Source organism: Pseudochaenichthys georgianus, chromosome 11, assembly GCF_902827115.2.
Source record: "Pseudochaenichthys georgianus chromosome 11, fPseGeo1.2, whole genome shotgun sequence".
Classification (NCBI taxonomy): Eukaryota; Metazoa; Chordata; class Actinopteri; order Perciformes; family Channichthyidae; genus Pseudochaenichthys; species Pseudochaenichthys georgianus.
Genome location: NC_047513.1, coordinates 6,210,671 through 6,233,992, shown reverse-complemented (window position 1 = coordinate 6,233,992; position 23,322 = coordinate 6,210,671). Strand labels below are relative to the sequence as shown.

Here is a 23,322-nt window from a genome sequence, read left to right as displayed (position 1 = left end):
AACATCTCCTTCATGGGAGCTTGTTGGTTTGTTATTTTTGTTTGTTATTTTTGTGCATAAACATGATTTGACATTTTTTTGTCATGGGTACACGTCCGTGGCTGTCTTGGTGAGTAACAGCTTCGCTGGGGCTTTACCGGGTCATTGGGTAAGTGTTTAAAACACCTGTTGTGGCATGCATGAAGACTAGGGTGAGACAAGATGGCTAATATTGGGTAGGCAGTTACAAAAAAATATATATATTGTTAGGTGTCTGTGCACCGGGTTCAAGGGAGTTTGCATAATCATGGCTACATTGACAGATTTTGTGAAGTGTCCCAGTGTGGAACTACTAGAAAAATGTACTAAAGACCAACTGTTAAAAATTGCAGAGCATTTTGAGGTAGACGTTCCAAAGCAGGGTCGTAAAGACACCATAGTGACTATGTTACAGGCCCAGTTGATACTGCAAGAAATTCTGCCAGCAGGGGCTGTCGATGATGGCTCCGAGGAGGAGTTGGCGAAGGCAGATATAAATCCAGAGCGGCAGAGAAGTGCAGGTTTTTCTTTGTTTGACTTTGGTGAAATGACATTTGAACAGAGAAAGGAAATAATGCTGCTGCAGTACCAACAAGACAGTGAACGTCTCGCTCATGAGGACCGGGCTAGAGCTCGTGACCAGGAAACTGAGATGGAGCGTGTAAGGTTAACTACAGGGGTGCGGGAAGCTGAATTGCAACAAGAGCGTTACAAGTTGGACCTCATCCAAGAGGGTAAGCTTTCTTCTGGGGTGTCACCAGCTACTTTTGATGTAGCTTATAACTTGAGGTTGTTACCGAAATTCGAGGAGAAGACTGTAGATAATTTTTTTGGACTTTTTGAGCGACTTAGCCAAAGACGACAGTGGTCTGATTCAGAGAAAACAATGCTGTTACAGTGTGTGTGTTAACTGGTAGGGCTCAAGAAGCATTCTCTGCATTAAGTATGGCTGACAGTGAAGATTACTTAAGGGTAAAGACTGCAGTGCTAAAAGCTTATGAGTTGGTGCCTGAGGCCTACCGTCAGCAGTTCAGGAAGCTAAGGAAGTCAGAAGGACAGACCTATGTGGAACTTGTTCGGGAGCTGACGATGAAATTTAATCGGTGGGTCACGGCTTCCGAAGTAGTACATCTTAATGATTTAAGGTAACTGTTCCTTCTTGAACTATTAAAAGATATTCTTCCAGAACGTGTTGCTACGTACCTGAATGAGAATAAGGTTAAAAATGTAACAGACGCCGGGGTGTTAGCTGATGAATACACGTTAACACACAAGATTCATTCAGGGGAGAGATTTGACTGGGGGGGCAGAAATAACTGGTCTGGTGACCCCATATGTAAAGTAGATCCAAGTACTTGTTACTTTTGTTTGGGTAAAGGACACCAGAAAAAGGAATGCCCAGTACTTGCAAAAACCAAGGGACTCCAAAATGTTCAGTTTCCCAGGCCTGTTGCCCTTGCAGCTTCTCCCCACCAGGTTGCTAGGGATGACGCTAGGGATGACGCTATAGCGGTTAAACTCTATACTACCCCGCAACCAGTTGCTGCTGCGGTTTCTAACTACGGACCAGCCCTGCAAGAGGTGAAACCTCGCCCCTCCCAGTTGGCAGATGAAATTGATCCAGGGTATGCCCCTTTCATACGAGAGGGTTATGTGTCTTTGCAAGGAAGTGAACAAAATTTTCTTGTTAAGATACTGAGAGACACAGGTGCTATCGATTCTTACATAAGTGAGGGTGTTCTTCCATTTTCCTCGGTAACGGACACTGGAAGTGGTGTATGGTTCAAGGGAATGGGGATGCAGTTGTTGTCTGCTCCAAAGCATCGGTTGGTGTTGTCCTGTGATTTACGGCAGGGTGAGGTTGCCATGGGAGTCCGGCCATCTTTGCCTGTTCCGGGAGTGGCAGTCATCCTCGGAAATGACTTGGCTGGCGGCAGAGTGTGGCCTGATGTGCCTCTTTCACCAGTGGTGTCCTCTAAGCCAGTGAGGGGCGAGCGTGCTGACCCTGAGAAGAAGCTGACAAAGGTAGTTCCAGCTTGTGCAGTAACACGAGCCCAGACCTATAAAGCACAAGATAAAAAAGTCATTTCTGAGAATATTGTTTTGGCGCTACCTGTTGTTCCATTGTCTCTCTCTCGTAGTGAATTGGCAAAGCAGCAGCAGGAGGATCCAACTTTGCAGGAGTTTTTGTCCCAGGTTCACCCCAGTTCACCAGTCCCACTGCGGAAAGTCATGACCAAAGAGTGCGGCGTGCAGGTGAATGTCAAAGTGGATAAAACCGTGCAGTGCTCGCTGGGTCATAAAACGCTGTTCTGCTCAGAGGGAGTGCCCCTGTCAAAGTCCCCCAAGAGCCCGGGGCTGGTTAAAGCAGAGGGGAAGGCCCCGTACTGCACCACACCGGTGAGCCACATGTGCTTCCTGCGGCCTGTGTCAATCTACTCCCCCGTGTTTGACCACAGAATCTCCAGGAAGAAACTCAGCTATGCGGGTGAAGGTGAAGGAGAAGCAGACGAATCCGTGGATCAGGTTGAGTCAGGGCATGAATGTGAGAAGGGTGACAGTGGCGAAGAGGACACCAGGAAGGACTTCAAGACAACTTTCCACAGGTCTACAAAGGGGTCCAGCTTTCAGTTCCTGGAGCAGAGGTGTGGCTTTTTCCACTGCAAGAAATGCAACATCTGGTGGGAGAGTGCGTATATTTGGTGCATCCCTGGAACCAGTAAGGTGTACTACAAGCAGCTCTGCCGGAAGTGTCAGGTTGGGTTTAACCCCTACAGGGTGGAGCCCATCCTCTGCAAGGACTGCTCTCAGACTACCTGCAACTGTGAGCAGAAGCTGCGGCACATGAAGAGGCCTCACCGCCAGGACCTGTGTTGTCGCTGAAAGGGCTCGAGGTTGTCCTGCGACGCCACCTACAGCTTCAAATACCTCGTCTGAGCTGCCCTGCATGTTCGCTCGGGTTTGGAAGCTCCCATTCCTCAGCAGACCTTCAGTACATGCCACAAATGGAAGTTGACTCTCGTAACGGACTTTAAGATCTTTATATATTCTCCTACCAGCGAGTAGATGGAGATCTTTTGGTGGTTCATTTGAAGCAATCTCAAAAAATCTTTGTTTCCCCGAATTATCCTGGAGCTTAACATAAACATAAACTATTTTGTAAGGAAAAATTAAATAAAGGTATGTTTCATGTAGTAGCTGTAAGTATAAGCTCGGTTATTTGTTTGGATGTTTCAGTGTCTTGGGGACACTTCTTTTATGGAGGGGGGTGTGACAACCCTGTGGTTGTCCACCAGGTGGTGCTGCTGTAACCTGTGTGTTTCCTTGTAATCAGCAGTGATGGGACCCACCTGTGGTGCTGATTACAGGATATAAGAGGGCTGCAGAACAGGCTCTCGCTCTCTCTCAGCTGCCCTGCTCGGTGCAGCAGGACACCGCTCCTTTGTTCTGTTTTATTGTTGTTTGTAACCACTGTGTTGCATACAATAAATGATTGTTTTGGGCAACTCCGGTGTGGAACTGTTGTCCTTATGTTACAAGCAGAGCATAATGTAGCTTAAACATACCGTCAGTTTAAATGCTATTTTATTCTGGAAAAAAACAGAAGTTCTCAATACCAAGCTTTTATTCTGAAAATCCTTCATGACGACATCCGGGACTAAGTGGCTATTGATGCCGTTAACATGTATTACATATAAAGTTATGAAAGAGATAAGGAGGACAAAATGCATGTGGAAGTAAGCAATGAATGTAAAATGTCGAAATCCTCTGTTTAACGCAATATCGGACACAGAGGAACGAGGGGGGAAGTCTCCTACGTCACTACAGCTCCCAGAGAGGAGAAGCAAACAGCCAGCAAGCGGGAAAGACGAAGGCTTGTGAGCTCTCTTCTTGACGGCCGCCATTGGGAGAAGAAGCTGCAGCCTTTCTCTCCTGACTGAACAATCTTCTGTTTGTAACATTACCGCGCCATATTTTTAATTAAAGTAACCATTTGAACCTTCTCAGAGACTCCATTTAGTCTCCTTTTAAAGCCTCTCCTGGACGCGAGAATAACGAACACAGCATAACACTACGGAGCTTGCTAACAGCAAGGCACAAGGCTACTTCACTCATTTAGCTAGCTAATGTAAGATACAAATGCTGTCGAGCCCTCACTGCTTGTAAAATAAAGAGCACAAACTGACTACTTACCCGAGCGGCGAGCCCCACTGTTCTATTTCGTATATGGCTTCGCCCTCTAAGGCTATCGCTATTGGTTAATCCCCCTGCGCAGCACTGAAACACTTGTAGTCCACGCCCACCCGCAAGGTGGGCCCCACCCTCGGGCTTCCTTCCGGTATAAATAGGAAGGAGGCCCGACAATCTGCTCCCTCTTTTCTTCAGCAAACCAGCAGTTACTGAAGCACAGAAATTGAAGATCATCATGAGCAACAACTGCGTCCGTGATTGTCCCTCATGTGGCTCAGGATATATCATGAACTATGACCAGCACGCAATGTGCGAATCCTGCCTGGGGCGAGAGCACGCGGACGCGGCTCTCAGCCAGCAGGTCGCTTGCTCACATTGTGCCCGTCTCCCATCAGCTGACAGGAAGCGAAGAGCGGACGCTCTAGTTGCTGCGGCCGAGGAGGACGATTGGCCCGTCCAGGAGCACAGGGACGGCAGCATGTCTCTGGAGCCGAGTGCTGGGCAGGAGTCGGACGACTCCTACCCCGTCTCCCTCCACCGAGTGCAGGAGGAGCGGCTGTCAGTGATCCTAATTGCCCCGGAGCGCACGGGCGCTTCCTGGTTTCCATGCCTACAGCGTATGCTGTCAGGCAGGCCATGGGAAATTCCGTGGCGTGGGGACGCTTGGAACACTTGGAGAGGTTGGGTCTCTCTCAAGATGTTGCACGCACCATTCAGGGAGCCAGGGCCGCGTCTACCAGAGCGTCCTACACAGCCAAGTGGGCAGCGTTCCAGCGTTGGTGTGTAGAAAGAAGCCTGGACCCCATCACGTGCCCCCTGCCTCACGTGCTGTCATTCCTCCAGCTGTTGTTGGACAGGAATTTGTCTTTCAACACAATCAAGGTATATGCGGCTGCCATATCATCTTGTCACGTGGGTTTCGGAGTAGGGACGTTGTTCAGTCACCCACTGACGAAACGTTTTCTGCGAGTAGTACGAAGACTCAGACCGGTATCACGCGCACTGGCGCCTCAGTGGGATTTGGCTTTGATGTTACGAGCACTAAGCAAAGCCCCATTTGAACCGTTAGAGCAGGTTCCCCTTAAAATGTTATCAGCGAAAAGGGTGAGTGATTTATCCGCTCTCTCTGTGGCCCCGTCATGCCTCCGGATCCAAGGGGATGGCAGTTCGGCTGTGTTACGCACTAACCCAGCCTTTATGCCAAAGGTCATCACAAGCTCCTTCAGGTCAAGAGTGATCACCCTGGACGGGTTTTTTGCGCCTCCTCACAAATTGGAGGAAGAAGCCACATCTCATCTCCTCTGTCCGGTGCGCGCGCTGTCGTGCTATGTGGCACGCGCGGCGGCCTGGCGCCGTTCTCAGCGCCTGTGTGTGCACTATAGAGAGCGCTCGATCGGGCAACCTCTGTCTGCACAACGGCTGTCACACTGGCTGTGTGAGGCGGTGGCGCAGGCATATGTCTCCTCTGGGGTGGAGCCCCTGGAGAATATCAAAGCGCACTCCACCAGAGGAATTTCCTCCTCCGCGGCTTTGCTTTGCAGGAACGTCAGTGGAAGACATTTGCACGGCTGCATCTTGGTCTTCCCCCTGTTCATTTATTCATTTTTATTTGAGGAATCTCTCCCATTCCTCTCTGACACACCCTGTACTGGGTGTCCTGTCGGAGTGAGTGACGTCAGGGAGCCAGCTGTGCGTCCCTCGCCTGCCTCTCGGCATGCGGAGAGCGGCCCTTTTTCCCTCTTATAGGAGGGATGTTCCTTTTTCCTCTGACACACTTTGTACGGAGTGCCTGGTCAGAGTGAGTGACGTCAGGGATCCAGCTGAGCGCTCTCCTACCTGTCTGACACGCAGAGAGCTGTTCCCCCTCTATGATCGCTGGGCAAGGTGGGACCTTCGTCTCTACTTTCTCACAGCGGCCGGTATGTATTGTTCCCAGCCTTCACCCCGTCAGGAAGATAGGCATGTTTGCTATGTTCCAGGGCGGGGATGCGCCATTACGCATGGCACAACAGGCAGGGGGGTGTTATTGAGCAGGTGTGTCTGTGCTTCTAGTGCCGGGCGGACCCAGTGCGGCGCAGACTACATCATGCTTCGCCCTTAACCCAATAGCGATAGCCTTAGAGGGCGAAGCCATATACGAAATAGAACTGAAGTTACCTACTTTAACCCAGCTTCTATGAGTAAATGGCGCAGCCCTCTAAGCGCTGGGCCCCACTGGCTCTACGAATAGCTGAAGAAAAGTTATTTTGTATGGGAGCAGATTGTCGGGCCTCCTTCCTATTTATACCGGAAGGAGGCCCGAGGGTGGGGCCCACCTTGCGGGTGGGCGTGGACTACAAGTGTTTCAGTGCTGCGCGGGAGCGCAGGGAGATTACCCAATAGCGATAGCCTTAGAGGGCTACACCATTTACTCATCGAAGCTGGGGTTACAGTAGGTAACCTCAGTGCTCCGTAATTTTTCTCCCGGGTTGTTGTGATCGCATGACTGAAAAAGCCGTGCTCTGATAGGCCAGAAGTCGGTTTGATTGCATTAGGACTCGATTGCTTATCCTGTCTGAGTAGCCCGGATGATGCTGCATCGCAATTTTGGACATCGAATTTTATACACCGAATTTTTTTCACTTGAATTTTTGGGATCTGAATTTGAACATTTGAATTTTTTTCACTTTAATTTTTACATTTTTATTTCACATAGGTAAATTCGGAGCAAACACATTCAGATACATGATTTTCAAAGTAATTATTTTCAATGCTATAAATTTGGTTTCTAATAAAATTCAAATACTTCTGTCTCTTGTTAGCTTCCATACACAACCCCCTTTGAATTGTAATATGTTAAAAAAAAATGTAACAACTATTTTAGCTTCATCCGATGTTACATTTCTGTTTTCAAATGAAATGCAAATGAGAAGATAATTAATATAATGCCAGTGCCAGATCCAAACCTAATGCTCTTACTGGACGTCATCAATTGGGTTGGTTTAATCGAGATATAAGAAATACTTTTCAGAGGTCAGATCCAGATGCAGAATGAATGTTTGTAATGTGTGTTGTTGCTATTTCTCCTGCAGGTGCAACAAGCCAGAACATCCATTCCTCTCCTGCCCGCTCACCTGTTTTGATGGAAAGGACGACATTCCTCATGACTTACAAGGTCATTCCTCTCACGTTCTGCAGGAATAGAACATTTGGTTTCAGGAATGCATTCTAGCTATAAAATGTAGCAGATTTTTTTGGTTTTCTGCATCGGAATATTGAAATATTACTGATTAATTCTCACATGTACAGAACAAGAGTCTTAAAATCACACACAAACCTATTTTATGGTCTACTTGACAAGCTTCTGTCTGACGAGCATACATTTGGGATCTGATATTTTGTGTTCTTTGTTATTTACCTTCTATTATGCCTACTCTTTATGTTTTGTTATTGTGCCTTTTAATCTGGCACAACAGCTTCTGAAGATGCAAATTAAAGCTAGAATCTGATATGGACACTTTTGTGGTTTATAACTATGCACTATCCCTTTTGAATAGAATAAATACACTTCATCTTCATTAACAATAGCCTGCAGTGACACTAAAGCTAATATTGTTTGCATACATATTAGACAATAAGCAAACACATGTCATGCTGTATGTGCTGATTGTAAATGTACTTGTTTCCAGGTTCATTATGTCACTAATTATAGTTATGAATGTGATCCACAGCGTGGAAAAGCATCACTTCAGGAGATTTCACCATCAGGATGTTGGATGGATCCCATTTCTACCTGAAGGATTCTGGGAATGAAAAGATCATCTTAGACTACGTCACAAAGCAGGTGGAAACATCAGAAATGGACTATTTATAATGAAATCTGTGTAAATCTTTTTTTTATTAAATAATTGTATAAAAAAACATTTCTGGATACTTATGAGAAGTGTAATATTGTGTGGTAAATGAATTTGACTGAATGTTTGGTAAATATTAAAGAGTGATTCATTAAAACGTAATTGTAAGGGGTTTTACTAATATTGTTAATGTATGGGTAAGAGTCGCAGCGTTTAAAAAAAAAACCTTAATTTCACGAATGAGGTATTTATATGATGTGTTAATTCTAGTTATCTGTTGGATTTAAATATGCCAGATTTAGCTCAAAAAGCTTTTTTTATCAGCAGTTACAGATAATAATATAAACAAGAGAATAGCAGCCCGTGTTTTGCTTTTTTATTGATAAATGAATTAATCAATGATTATTGATTTATCAAATCAGCTGTGGATACATTTTTGACAAATGATTTCACACATACACAATTTGACTGTACAAATATTTGATTTTCATTTTTTCAATCTATAGTTAAAATGCATTCAATTCAAAGTAGTCAGTAAAAGTGTTCTATGCCGGAGGAATATATAATATACAGTATTTGTCAGTTTGCTTAGGCACAGATGTGTGAATAAATATAATATGTCTTTATCATACATGTGACATTTTTACAATGGTGTTATTCAGGTTCAACCTCAGGCACTGTTCTGTATGGAAGCCCTAAACAGCCATCTTCAAACATTTTATAAACCATGTTTTCCTGTAATAACAAATTCAATAAATTGTATTCCCAAGTTTGAATGTTATTTATGTTAATTTCCCCCAAAAACAAATGTTTTCCCCAGATAACGAGATATGTTGTGTAGCATTAAACGTATTTCTTTCGTTCTTGAGAAAGTTATTGTTATCTCGATATCTTTTTGCAAATGATCCTATTATTTTGATAAAACTATTTTTTTTATTTCCAGATAATGACATGAATAACTTGTGAGAGAACAATGAAATTAATTCATGATTGTAGAAAAGACGAAGGAAATACAATTTTTGAACCATGGCCATTAAGGACTTCCGTAGGTCTGAGATAAATAGGAAAAAACACTACATTTTAAATGATAGAGCTGGAATTTCCCTCTAATGAAATGATCACTTTATAAACACACAATTTCTAAATATCTATATTCTTAAAAAAAGGTTTCTCCATCACATTCACGGATAAGATACTCCATAGGGACTGATTTACGAAGTGCTGCTGAATAACCACAGTGCATACGGGGTCTGTGCTGTTTCCCTTTGCTCAGTGGACGGTGAAGTTAGAGCAACAGGAGGAGCTGAGGGGGGGGGCACAAAGGTTGTGGGACTGTGAATGTTTCGTATAAACACTCAGGAGTGAGATTAAGCATCTGGCCGGAAAAGAAAACATTCCCTAGTCAATATTTTGAGAGTAGACGGTGCAAAGTCTGAGGTCAGGTTCTGAGTCTCCTGGAGGCTGCTACATGGAGCCATCATAATAGTATGGTGGTGGGGGGGGCGTGGCTGGGGGTGGAGGCGTGAGAGGAACGTCGGCCTGCAGGAAGGAGTTGTCTGAGCGGGTGCTGATGCGCGGAGGGGCCAGGCGGCGCAGGTCGCTGGGCCCCCGCGACAGCCGGACCTGGGCCCGCTGCGAGGGGGCCACCCTGCTGCTGTCCAGCTCCGACTCCAACAGCCAGGGGAGGGTCTGCACCGGGGCCAGGGGGTACAGGTCCGGCATGAAGGCCGGGTTCTCTATTCCAGCTGCACCAGAAAGAGACACTGATTAGTGCTGACAGGGTTTGGGGGAGATATATTTAAAAGGAGTTAATGGTACTTTTACCAAAGAGGGATTTCCCTCAACAGTTTGAAGCCCACAAGAGGTTAACTTCTAAAAAATGTAACAAAAATTGCAAAGCTTATAAGACTTTTTTTTTGTTAAACATTCATGCAGTGTAACTTTATTAATTCCTTCTTATCCAACTATTTCCAACTCTAAAATACCTAACTGTACAAGTATTTTAAACTAATCCAAACGTAGGCATCTACAACAGTAACATATTTCCAGACTTGGAGATGCATTCAAATTCTATTATTGTCGTATATACTGTATTCAAATGGGGTATTTTCTCTTGAAAAACAATACTCTAAATATTCTTTGTTCTGTTTTAAATACTTATATATATGCAGTATATATACGAATTTGACTGAATTTATTTGACATGTAATAGCTTATTTATAAAAAGTTGTATTGGTACTCTTAGTAGTTCTCCCATCACAGGTTAAAGATAAGTGGAATAGATAATGGGTTTATTGACCTCCTGCCCTGTAGGTGACCCTCATTGGGAATGAATGGCCTGAAGCTTCGTAGCCAGAGGCGTTGTCTCCCTCTGAGAACTCAACATCTAGAAAGAACATTAAAAACAGTTTTTCAAAAAGCAGGTTTTCATGAAACACATGGGCTTTGGCTCCAGGCGTATAATTAACAAGTTCCTTTAAAATGAAAACAGAAACAAACCTTCATCACCAGAATAGTTGGTTTTACTTTTGTCCCTTGATTTTCCATTTGGCATCTGCAGGAGGTAGAATAATCAGTTTATCTTTAAATAACAACTTGAAAATAAGTTACAAAATGTGAAACGTACATCAATAAAACGCACATTTGTACTGTTAGGGCTGGGTGTATTTGCATTTAGTGTACATTTTTGGAATACTTTAATAAATATAATCATGTTGTCCTGTTTTATTAATAACAGCAGCCATACCTAGCCCTTTTGGGAATTGCCTAAAATCCCATGTACGTAATGAAATGACCTTGTGCTGCTGGTCTTTCTTTGGGTGCTTGGATATCGCCTTTGGTGGAGCGACGCCCATCTTCGTGGACTTAAAGGACTCCAAACGGTTCCTCATGGTCCTCTGGAAGATCTCCTGCACCTCATTCTCATCTTTGTTGGTGTTGAAGTGACTCCGGCTGTATCTGTGGCGGTGCTGCACGCCAGAAATTGAGAGAGAAAATGAGAATACGATTTTTTTTGAAGGGATTTTACACAAAATAAAAAAACAAGTTCAGTTTACTTGACAATTTGATCATTCTCACTTTAAAGAATAACTGATCATGACGAACTCAGGCAGGGTTTGTAGGAAAGTGGGTTATTATATGGCAAGTGGCATAAAGCCATTATGTTGCATTATGGGAAATTAAGGCTACCCCATTCCTGGTGCTAGCAGTGACTTAAAATCTGGATATCTTGCCCTCTGAAGCATTCATTTTGACCAATCTTCCTTTAAAAACTAAATATGTACTCTTGTGAGTCATAGAGCAATATGGAAGTGCAATACTTTATTGCTGTAGTATCCCTTTATTGTGTATAGTAATGAGACTGAGTATGTCTACCTGCTTCCTGCCCTTGTACAGGTGCTGCTGCAGCAGGTGGTGAGTGTTGATGTCCTCTGACTCCCTCATACCGTTCATGGTCTGCTCGTGCATGTCCAGGCTTATCGATGGCACAGGGTCTCTTCTCCAGCAGGAATTAAATATGTCAGTTGTTATCACACAAAAGTACAACACTCATTTATGGTTCTCATCAAATCTGGTGGAGATTTGGATCTGCATGGTCTGTGCAAGATCATTCCTATGTGTATGGTTTGTTTCCAAGGTAAATGGACTGTACTTATATAGCGCTTTATCCAGTCTTTTTAAGACCCCTCAAAGCGCTTTACAGACTATGTCATTCACCCATACATACAGAGCAGTGTATCTTACTTGCTCTAGGACCTAACATTCACACACCGTTGGCCATGCCATCGGGAGCAACTCAGAGTTAAGTATCTTGCCCAAGGACACATCAACATGTTGACTGCATGGGCTGGGATCGAACCCACAACCTTCTGGTTGAAAGACGACCACACTCCCTCGCAGCCACAGTCGCTTTTCCAAGGGTGAGAAAAGATGATGTGACTGCTTTTAGTCACCAGGGAGCAGTGTCTAAGCAGATATCATGTAAGGAGATATTCAATCCAAATCTTTTAATGCTAGTTTTTTTTTGCTTATAAATAATCTATATTTATTGAAACTGAATAAAACTAATGAAAGGAATTCAAGAGTTTTGTGATTAGGTTATTTTTCTGGTTGAACTTGTTGGTGTATTTATAGACTGCCTTCTCGTGTGATTGATGTGTGAATCAGGCTAATTATTTGCTCACCTCATCGGAGACATTGCACCGTGATCGTCTGACGTGCCCGCTGTGATGTCAGGCATGACTTCTGAGAAGTCGTCAGAAAACTTCTTCTTGAAGTCGATGATGGCAGTTTCATTGCGGATAAACTCCAGAGAGCCTCGACGTTCACCCTGCAACATCGAGAGGAGAGAACTTAGATCAGCACTAGAGCTTACGTCTGTTTTCTTTGACCCTTGTGCCTTACTACGGACACTTCTGGCTTTTTCATTTTGAATTTTCCAATCATTACGGCTCTGTTAATGCATATGGCATATATTTTTGCAATGTTGTAGGTTATTTTCCCCCAAATCCTGGGAAGTTCAACCTCAGCTCCTATTAAAAGTCTGTCAATGATGAACTGAAGACAAATACAGACACTCAGAACTCAGCCGCGGTGCCAGGATTTCAATTGTGGGTGGGCCAATGTAATTTCGGCTGAGCCTGTTCAAATGTTTTCTCGCGATTTTTGTTAATAATCTAATAAAAATAGGCTATGCCTAGAATGACATTCGTGTTTACTGAGAGCATAGTCGATGTGTTTCCAGTCCCTGTAACCATGGCGACTGAATGTATCTTCTCCGCCGGCCCCGCCTCTCTCTCTAAAATGCTGGAACATTTTACAAAACACACTGCCCTTGCTAATGCTATACTCCAAGAATGTGTACTTTTCATACCAGTGGGCAGCGAAGCGGGCACAACATTAAACACACTCATCTCTCTGAGGCGGCACCTGTGAGGATGATGAATGTGGTGGTTCCGTTGTCTGTTCTTGCTCTTTAAAAAAAACCTGAACATCGATTGTTGTGACATCGTTAGTGAGTGCGGTATATTTTTTGTGTCTGTCCAGTCCACTGTCCTCCTTTGTCTGCGCGCGGCCGCGAGACGTTCTACGATGTGTTTGCTCCCGCGCTTCGACTATGAGTTAGGCCTGATTACGTTAATTAATGTTGCTTTTAATTTTATTTATTTTTTAAAGGGAAACACATGTTTGCTTTTATTTTATTATGTAATTGTTGATTTTGATCAAAAATTTTGGAAACTATATTTTCGCCCAGTCATTTTTGATCAATGAATGGGTGGGGCCAGTGCCAGAGTGGGTGGGCCTAGGCCCAGTAGGCCCACCCATAACGCCGCGGCTGTCAGAACTGCAACAAGATTACAAAAGATAACAACAGATGTCTTCACTGAAATCCATTCATGCATACTAATGTTTGCTTTTTCCTGGTTTCCAGCAGGAACAAATCAGAATGATTCAAAATCAACAGTGGTATTTTGAAAACAAACTTGCATATAAAAGGTTAACATTATGAAAAGGTATAATTATTTGGAGGCTTTGATTAAGACTTTAGTTGGTTGAAAGATTTAAGACATTAAGTGAAAATTGAAAATATTTTAAAATATAATGGTATAGCTGTTGTTTGACATTTTGTCCTCCAGAGCAACTTTTAAAAAATGGAGTCGCATGGGTTATTAGATCATGACAATAAAATGTGTCCACCTGGACAAATTACACTTGAATCGGCTTGAGGCTGATTGTGCTCCTCACCTCCTCCACGTAGCTCATAGCATCCTTGAGGTTCAGCTGATGGAAGACGTTGAAAACGTAGTCGCGGCTCTTCCTCGCCGACGGCTTCATCAAAATCCTCGACATCCACTTTTCCTCAAAGTGATTCCACCTTCAGAGAGAAAGAGGAAATGATTAAAGCTTCACGTAAACAGTTCATCTAATTTATTAATGTCATATTTTCAGATGTCTTTACATACTTGTCCCTCATGTAGTTATGTCCTATTTGTCCAGAGATATCTTCTATTGCTACAAGCATGTGATCGAACACCTGCACAACAGGAGCAGAGATTCTTTAACAGCTGGAGTGCAGCCATGTAACTTATTATTCTTGTTGCTGTTTAACTTTGAGCTCTACCTTGTTTTGGAGCTTTTCTACGAGTGTGATGTCAGTCACTGCAGCCCTCTTTACTTTAAGCCAGTTGACCAGAGGCTTCATTGTTATTCCCTGCAACCGAAAGAGAGATTGCCAAATGAAGCTGTGTTTGTGGAGGAAAGCTACAAAAACACTTTATTTATTTAGCCTTTACTAAAATCAGGTGTCCCTTTGAGATCGTATATATATATATATAACTTAAAAGGGACACCAAAAAAATGGAAACAACATCGAGTTTCAACAATTAACCCAAAAATACATAGATTAAAGTTTTATTTAAAATGATCAAAAACTAATTTGCACATAGACCTGCTGGACTGAAAATATGTCACCCTTGCTTTAAACTCCTTCAGAGTTACTACGTTTGGAAGTTAAAGATCAGTTTTACATGCAGTATGCACGGTGGCCTACAAGTGCAAACACGATACAACGGCCAAAAAACCTTCCATTAGGAAAAACTTGCTGCTCCTTTAAAAACGATACAAATAAAAAACACGAATGCGCCAAAACATATACAAATGAAGAAACATCTTCACCAAATGGATAACACATGCGCGCGCAGCATTTAGAAAACAACTTGACGAAACATGCGCATCATTTACTAAAAGTGCTGCACAAACAAACTGATGCATAGCAAGGATTCAGGAATTATAAAGTTGGCCACCTGTCACTGTTGCAGAGTTTGTCTGCTTTCTTTCATTTGTAAGTGTTTTGTCAGTATATTTGAAATGAATAGGTTAGCTAAGTTAGCTAGCTTACATCAGATCTGCAATAATATCGAAAGAATCATGTGCTCACATTGTTAAAATAAACCAATAAAACGTACATTTTAAGTTTGAGTGATTCTTTTTGTATGCAGTGCTCGTAGTAAACGCTGCGCATGTTTGGTCAAGTTGATGATTGTTTTCTAAATGCCCGTTGGTGAAGATGTTTCTTCATTTGCATGATTTTTGGCACATTTGTGTTTTTATATTTGCATTGTTCTTGAAACTGCAGCCGTTTGTCCTAATGAAAATGTTTTGGGCCGTTGTAGCGTGTTAGCACTTGTCGGCCACCGTATACTGTAAGTATGTTGAGAAAATCTATCAGTTCTGACTTAGGGAACAACTAAACGCAAACAGTTCTGCAAATGTATATTGTAGTGCCCATTATTACATTTTAAAAGATAGAGAGAAGTAGAACACTAGGTGCCAATACATTTCTTTAGCTTGGTGACTAAATTCAAATAGTTACCTGAAGAATTACAGTGAAGTACACGACGATTAGAGAAGTGCAGACCATCAGATTCTTCTCCTTTATCTTGGCCTCATCTAGCATCGTAGCCAGGCCGTATGCGACAGCGCCTCGCAGGCCACCGTAGCTCATGATCAGCTGATCTATGAACTCCACGCGGACCAGTCGGTACCTGTTCAGGATCCAGGTGAGGACAAAGACCCCTGCAGCACACACACATACAGACTGGTTGTGACCTCTGATATAAGATATCGTACTGTTTGCTGACAGCAAAAGATACAAATCTCACCGATGAATCTGTAAATGAAGATGAAGAAGAGCGTGAGCAGGATGAAGCCAGTGTTCCACACCCAGATTGTCTTATCAATGGCCGAGATGCCGAGGAATACAAAGATGATGGTTTCTGATCCATTGGCTAACACCTTCATCACATATCTGACTGTGGTGACGGACCGCTCGTCCATGTTCGTATTGATGTACTTCTGACAGCACATGCCACAGAAAACGATCCTACAGACCAAAAACACAGGAATACATTTATTATAAATAAACAGTTTTATGGATTAATGTCTCCTTCCATAAATCAGGGTTCCTATAAGTTCTTATGGGCCCAATTTCCTCAAATTCGATTACCCAGCATCATTTCAATAATTTCACCAAAAAATACCTAAGCCTATGTCTATTTTCAAAAAGGTTCAATGCCTTGATTTTTCCCTTTTAATTCACAAATATAAGGGCTTTCAGGACCTGTGGGAACCATGATTCATTCGCCCAGAGGGTGTAATAACATGGACACAAAAGTAATAAAACAAACTGACGAAAGGATGGCCGACAGGGACAGCATCTCCGCGGTCAGGTAGGAGAGGTATCCCAACACGAAGACGAAGCCAGGCTCGATGATCTGGATGTTTTTGGTGCCTCTGGTCAGAAAAGAGATCAGCAGGCCGAACACAAAGCCAACGAGAGAACCTCCAAACGCCACCACGAAGAAGGAAACTGCAGAGAGAGAGGTGTAAAAAGTTATGTTCTGAAAACGTGTCTTCATGCCAGGGTTCCAAGGAAGGAAAGTTAGATTTAAAACGTGTTAAGACTTATTTAATGCCACTCAACATTACATTTACGACCAACTTCACGATAACCAATATTGAAAAACAACATCAATACGATTGGGAAACGTTTTCCCAAATGTTTAATATAACATACAGAGGTAATTTTGGACGTCCCTACCGCAGTGATCGGCACGGAGTCGATCCTCGCTGAAAGGAAACCCCCCCGCATGACTTGATACCCCCCCTGATAAATTATAATGAAACCAGCGGCAATGGATCATGGGGGAGCAGTGATTAGAAAGCTGCCACACTGGAACTCATGTGAAATAAACAGCTGATAGATCTACCGCAGATCTTTGTTAAGATCCATATGTCACGGATAGGATCATATTCTGTGCTAAATAAGAGACATGTAATCAGGGCCGGCCCTAGACTTTTGGCGAGCTTTGGCTTGGGGGCCCCCCTCACTCTAGCGCGTTCTCACTACACACAACACGGAACCAACTGTTGTCTTATGATGTTCGCATAAGCACACATATTGTATAAATAAGCATGTAAACACCGTGGACCTAATACTCCCCCGGGAAGATTTTTTTTTAAATATTGAAGTTGAAAGCATCAATCTGGTGCACTTTGAGAGCAAAATTAAGAGATCTATGGATACATCTCTCAACACCCATATGAAACAGAACTGTAAACAGATTTTTCTTTATGGATATTTTACAAATCACTCCCCTTTTAAACTGTATTCTTGTTTTACTGTCATATAGTATTTCATAACTGTTTTTCATTTATTCTCTCTGGCTGTCCATCTCATAATGTTCACATAGAAACTAGCTGTCAATAGGAATATCATTCAGAAGAATTATAATTTCATGCAAAAATCTGTCACAAAAAGAGGTTGCACATATATATTCAGGTGTTGTTATGGCAACGTCAGTGGCCAAACAGCCACATTTACTGCTGCAAATACGCAGGGTTGCTAACTCTCACGCATCTGGCGTGTGACACACGCTTTCACTCTCAATGTCACGCTCTCACGCTGCCCAAACTATTCTCACGCCAAAAACAAGATGAACCGGCGATCGTTTTTGGTTGGTTATTTACAATGTTGAGTTGACAGCTGCTCAAGCTGTAGATCCGCTCCCTCCCTGCCCCCACCACTCTTAACAACGTTAACAGACAGAAGAGCAGTGGGAGCCGGTTGGTCAATCACACACCCGTATTGCGCATGATACTACTACATACTAAGATCCAGTAGAAATGATCCATCCATCCATCCATCTTCTCCCGCTTATCCATGGTCGGGTCGCGGGGGTAGCAGTTCGAGCAGAGAGCCCCAAACTTTCTTTTCCCTGGTGACATCAACCAGCTCTGACTGGGGGATCCCAAGGCGCTCCCAGGCCAGCGAAGAGATATAATCCCTCCACCTGGTCCTAGGTCTACCCCTTGGTCTCTTCCCAGCTGGACGTGCCTGGAACACCTCCCTAGGGAGGTGCCCAGGTGGCATCCTAACTAGGTGCCCGAACCACCTCAACTGGCTCCTTTCGACGCGAAGGAGGAGCGGCTCAACTCCGAGTCCCTCCCTGATGACCGAACTTCTCACCTTATCCCTAAGGGAGACACCAGCCACCCGGCGGAGGAAACCCATCTCGGCCGCTTGTATCCGCGATCTCGTTCTTTCGGTCATGACCCATCCTTCATGACCATAGGTGAGGGTAGGAACGAAAATGGCCCGGTAGACAGAGAGCTTTGCCTTCTGGCACAACGGTGCGGTAAAGCGACTGCAGTACCGCTCCCGCTGCTCCGATTCTCCGGCCCATCTCACGCTCCATTGTTCCCTCACTCGAGAACAAGACCCCGAGATACTTGAACTCCTTCACTTGGGGTAAGGACTCATTCCCTACTTGGAGTGGACAGTCCATCGGTGTCCTGCTGAGAACCATGGCCTCAGATTTGGAGGTGCTGATCCTCATCCCAGCCGCTTCACACTCGGTTGCGAACCGATCCAGTGAGTGCTGAAGGTTGCAGACCGATGAAGCCATCAGAACCACATCATCTGCAAAAAGCAGTGGTGCAATCCTTAGTCCACCGAACTGCAGACCCCCCCCCCCACGACTACGCCTCGAAATCCGATCCATGTATATTACAAACAGGATTGGTGACAAAGCGCAGCCCTGGCGGAGGCCAACCCTCACCGGAAATGGGTTCGACTTACTGCCGAGGACCCGGACACAGCTCTCGCTTTGGGAGGACAGAGATTGGATGGCCCTGAGTAGAGACCCCCTCACCCCATACTCCTGCAGCACCTCCCACAGTAACTCCCTGGGAACTCGGTCATACGCCTTCTCCAAGTCTACAAAACACATGTAGACCGGATAAGCGTACTCCCAGGCCCCCTCCAGGATCCTTGCGATAGTAAAAAGCTGATCCGTCGCTCCACGACCAGGACGGAATCCGCATTGTTCCTCCTCAATCTGAGGTTCGACAATCGGCCTGACCCTCCTTTCGAGTACCTTGGAGTAAACTTTCCCGGGGAGGCTGAGTAGTGTGATGCCTCTGTAATTGGCACACACCCTCTGATCCCCCTTTTTAAAAAGGGGAACCACCACCCCGGTCTGCCACTCCTTCGGTACTGTTTCCGACTTCCACGCAACATTGATGAGACGTGTCAACCATGACAGTCCCTCAACACCCAGAGCCTTCAGCATATCCGGGCGGATCTCATCCACCCCCGGGGCTTTGCCACTGTGGAGTTGTTTGACGACCTCAGTGACCTCCCCCCGGGAGATTGGTGTTGATCCCCGTCATACTCCAGCTCTGCCTCTAACATAGAGGGCGGAGTTGTCGGGTTCAGGAGTTCCTCAAAGTGTTCCTTCCAACGCCCTCACACTCCATCAGTTGAGGTCAACAACGTCCCATCCTTACTGTACACAGCTTGGATGGTTCCCTGCTTCCCCCTCCTGAGGTGTCAGACAGTTTTCCAGAACAACTTTGGTGCCGCCCGAAAGTCCTTCTCCATGTCTTCTCTGAACTTCTCCCACACCCGCTGCTTTGCCTCGGCCACGGATGAGGCTGCTGCCCTTCGGGCCTGTTGGTACCTTGCAACTGCCTCGGGAGTCCCCCGGGATAACAAATCCCTGAAGGCCTCCTTCTTCAGTCGGACGGCTTCCCTGACCACCGGTGTCCACCAGGAGGTTCGAGGGTTACCGCCCCTTGAGGCACCTAGGACCTTGAGACCACAGCTCCCCGCCGCGGCTTCGGCAATAGAGGCTTTGAACACCGACCACTCTGGTTCAATGTCCCCAACCTCCACAGGAATGCCCGAAAAGCTCCGCCGGAGGTGTGAGTTGAAGGCCTCCTGAACTTGGGCCTCCTCCAGACGTTCCCAGTTCACCCGAACTACACGTTTGGGCTTACCAGGTCTATCCAGAGGCTTCCCCCGCCACTCGACCCAACTCACCACCAGATGGTGATCAGTGGACAACTCCGCCTCCCTCTCTTTACCCGAGTGTCCAAAACATATGGCCTCAGGTCCGATGATACGATAACGAAATCGATCATGGACCTTCTGCCTAGGGTGCTCTGGTACCACGTACACTTATGAGCATCCTTATGTTCGAACATGGTGTTTGTTATGGCCAATCCATGACTAGCACAGAAGTCCAGTAACAAACCACCACTCCGGTTCAGATCAGGGGGGCCGTTCCTCCCAATCACGCCCCTCCAAGTGTCTCCATCATTGCCCACATGTGCGTTGAAGTCTCCCAGCTAGATTAAAGAGTCCCCTTCAGGAGCCCCATACAGGACTCTTTCCAGGGTCTCCAAGAAGGCCGTATACTCTGAACTGCTGTTGGGTGCATAAGCACACACAACAGTCAGAGTTTTCCCCCCCATAACCCGCAGGCGTAGGGAGGCGACCCTCTCGTTCACTGGGGTAAACTCCAACAACGACGCACCTAACCGGGGACTTGTGAGTATCCCCACACCCGCCCGGCGCCTCACACCTTGAGCAACTCCGGAGAAGAATAGAGTCCAACCCCTATCCAGAAGTAAGGTTCCAGAGCCGACGCTGTGCGTAGAGGTGAGCCCAACCAGATCCAACTGGTAACGCTCCACCTCCCGCACAAGCTCCGGCTCCTTCCCCCCCAGAGAGGTGACGTTCCACGTCCCCAAAGCCAGCTTCTGTCGTCCGCCGAGATCCTCCGCTTTCACTGCCACCCTTCTGGCAGCGCACCCGACCCCATCGTTGTTTCCCGTAGGTGGTGGGCCCGCGGGACGGAGAAGCGGAGGTGTTGCGCACGTTGCCTTTTCGGGTTGGGCCCGACCGGGCTCCGTGGCAAGCCCGGCCACTAGACGCCAAGTAGAAATGATAAAAAAGTAAAAGTCTGCTGCTTATTCATCATCATCAGCTTTATTTAAAGAGACTCTTGATCCATTATTAAAAGACATACAACACTCAAATATAAATTAAAAAAGGCAGTTATACCAATGTTTCCACAGAGGTGACTGGTATCGTATAGCACTGAGACACGGATTTAAAAGCAGCATAATGACAGAGTTATGAGAAACATTCAATCGACAGATTAATTTGTACATCAGATTTCTCAAGAGAGCATGGAACGTGTTGACTCGTGCATTCCTACACGTTCTACTCATGGTTCTACTAGGCCAAAATAGAGTCAAAGAGTATATGAGAGTGAGAGTGTGTTAACCCTCTCTATGGCATACTGTTGCCCTCAGGCAACACACCACTTTTTTCGACCTCACACTGGCCCTCTAAATATTTTTAATATTTTTAAATATACACAATGTCACCTGACATGCTGGTGTCCAATAAAATGAGGGAATTATATGGGTGTGGCATTTTGTCTGGGGGTGGAGCAGTCCTTTCTGCAAGCAAAACTGCAGGGGACTCAGGGCATAATATGCAGTTTGGAGTAAGTCTGTAGATTTGTTTGTGTGTGTGTGTGTTTCATGTATAGGCCTCTCACGATAATTAATTTTGTTGGATACATTTTCCCGGAAATTATTGCGATAAACGATAATATTGTCGGCACCGTTGTATGACCATTTTAGACCACTGACATAATGATAATATATAACAATAATTCAAGTACATCCTTTCAAACTGCTAGTCACATCCTCATGTAAATGGGAATTTATCGAGGTCAGAAAAGTTATCGAATTCATTTTTATTTATCGTAGCCTACGATAAGTCAATTAATTGCTTATCGCGACAGGCCTATGCACACAATAAAACAGTGGAAACAAACATGTGATTGACTTTCATTAGTGAATGAAACTTTGTGCCCTTTATGGTCTGTGTCCAATATTGTGTATTTGTATATCCTATATATATGCTAAGGTCCCGCTACTGACACGATAGCAGTCATTTAGTGTGCATATGTGTAATTAAACCCATGATATCAAAATCTCACTCCAGCCAAGTACCCAAAGTTGGCAACCTTGAAATACGTTCAAACATGCTGTCGACACGTAAAGCAGTGGCAACTATGCCACCATTTCAGCTGACTTTTTCTCAGAAATACTGTCACATAACATCCATATATTTCAGTGCTAGGTTGATGCTTAGCTAAGCTAACGATGAAACACTTTAACTGATAGGACTCAGGATCAACTGTGTACTGTAAGGTAGCTTCTAGCTTCATGTCGAACAGTAAGTCAACATTTCCCAGAGAGCTTTCTTTGAAACCACTAGGTAACGCTCAAAAACACAACATTTAGATTTTATGACAACGTGTTTATTTAATATATCTGGCTAGCTATAGCTACTTGCTAACGGTTTAGCTTAACCCCGCGATTCAAAGTAATGTCAACGTAGCTGTAATTTATGCTTTGCTTATATGTTCGCATAACTTGGAAGTTTACTGACATTTACATACCTTGTTTACCTGGCTCAAGTCGTGGCTCTGGGGTTGTTGAGTGAACCACCACTTGAGAATTGTCGTCTTTTTTAAGAAATGTTTTTCTTATGTCCATCTTCAAAAACTCTGAGTCTGACTGACAGTTTAAACATTGTCACAGCTCACTACCAGTCAGCCAATGAGACAGATGTTTATTTCCATGCAACTCTCTGGTTGATCTGGAGCAGGGGTGCCCAACTAGTCGGGAATCACCCCGCGATCGACCGGTCGCTCGCGGGGTGATTCCCAGTCGATCGCGAGATGTGTCTAAAAATAGAACAACAATATTCTGTTTTATCGTTAATGTCCTATAACATAATCTTCCTGTGCCAGAATAATGCACTTGAACGCATCAAAGCTTTGTGATTGGCCGGCGTGACCCCATGTGTCGGGGTGTGGCTTTATGGCAGAAGCAAAAAAGCCCAAAATATATAATTTTCACTCCGAGTGGGAGGATGATTATTTTTTTATCTATTCCAATTCAAAGTCCATCTGTCTCATCTGCAATGCGAGCGTGGCTTTATCGAAGAAGGGTAATTTAGGAGCGGCATTTCAAAACAGTGCACAAATGCTACGAGAAGGAATTCCCTCCTAATTCTGCCCTACGCTCCAAAAGGGGAGGGGCCTGAAAGGACAGCTAAATGCACAGCAGTCCATTTTCACCAGGCCCAACAACAAGAGCAAGGCTGCTGTCACTACCCGATCCGTCCCCCTGCCCGATCGGTACTGCGCATGTGCGAGATGGTCCGCCATATTGGACAACTCCGGACGGCAACCCAAGATGGACACTTGACACAGTGGCTTTTAGCAAAGCTCAAAAAGAAAACTCGAGAGAGATGAGTTATTGTTATTACAACGTGACTTCACTATTATTTAACAACTCTTTGTATGGGGTTCTTTTATTTGGGGTTAAGTACATTGTCAGAATAAGT

General features: G+C 44.7%; 2 protein-coding genes and 1 pseudogene across 4 annotated transcripts in view; 2 read left to right on the top strand and 1 right to left on the bottom strand.

The window, feature by feature from the left end:
• olah (oleoyl-ACP hydrolase) overlaps window positions 1-8,811 on the top strand; it is a 26,446-nt gene extending 17,635 nt beyond the window's left edge. For both annotated transcript variants that reach the window (XM_034094349.2, XM_034094350.2), the window contains exons 6-7: window positions 7,281-7,363; window positions 7,920-8,811. In XM_034094349.2, coding sequence (XP_033950240.1) covers window positions 7,281-7,363; window positions 7,920-8,062 — 226 coding nt within the window. In that variant the 3' untranslated portion in view covers window positions 8,063-8,811. The remainder of the gene's footprint in view (window positions 1-7,280; window positions 7,364-7,919) is intronic.
• Window positions 425-3,579, top strand: LOC139434848 (zygote arrest protein 1.S-like; annotated as a pseudogene).
• Window positions 8,401-23,322, bottom strand: part of LOC117455009 (sodium/hydrogen exchanger 3-like) — a 27,782-nt gene continuing 12,860 nt past the window's right edge. For both annotated transcript variants that reach the window (XM_034094347.2, XM_034094348.2), the window contains exons 5-16: window positions 16,233-16,410; window positions 15,704-15,924; window positions 15,415-15,617; window positions 14,164-14,253; window positions 14,006-14,076; window positions 13,788-13,917; window positions 12,227-12,372; window positions 11,418-11,538; window positions 10,838-11,011; window positions 10,542-10,596; window positions 10,342-10,428; window positions 8,401-9,787 (exon numbers count right to left, since the gene is read on the bottom strand). In XM_034094347.2, the coding sequence (XP_033950238.1) occupies window positions 9,507-9,787; window positions 10,342-10,428; window positions 10,542-10,596; window positions 10,838-11,011; window positions 11,418-11,538; window positions 12,227-12,372; window positions 13,788-13,917; window positions 14,006-14,076; window positions 14,164-14,253; window positions 15,415-15,617; window positions 15,704-15,924; window positions 16,233-16,410 (1,757 nt within the window). In that variant the 3' untranslated portion in view covers window positions 8,401-9,506. The remainder of the gene's footprint in view (window positions 9,788-10,341; window positions 10,429-10,541; window positions 10,597-10,837; window positions 11,012-11,417; window positions 11,539-12,226; window positions 12,373-13,787; window positions 13,918-14,005; window positions 14,077-14,163; window positions 14,254-15,414; window positions 15,618-15,703; window positions 15,925-16,232; window positions 16,411-23,322) is intronic.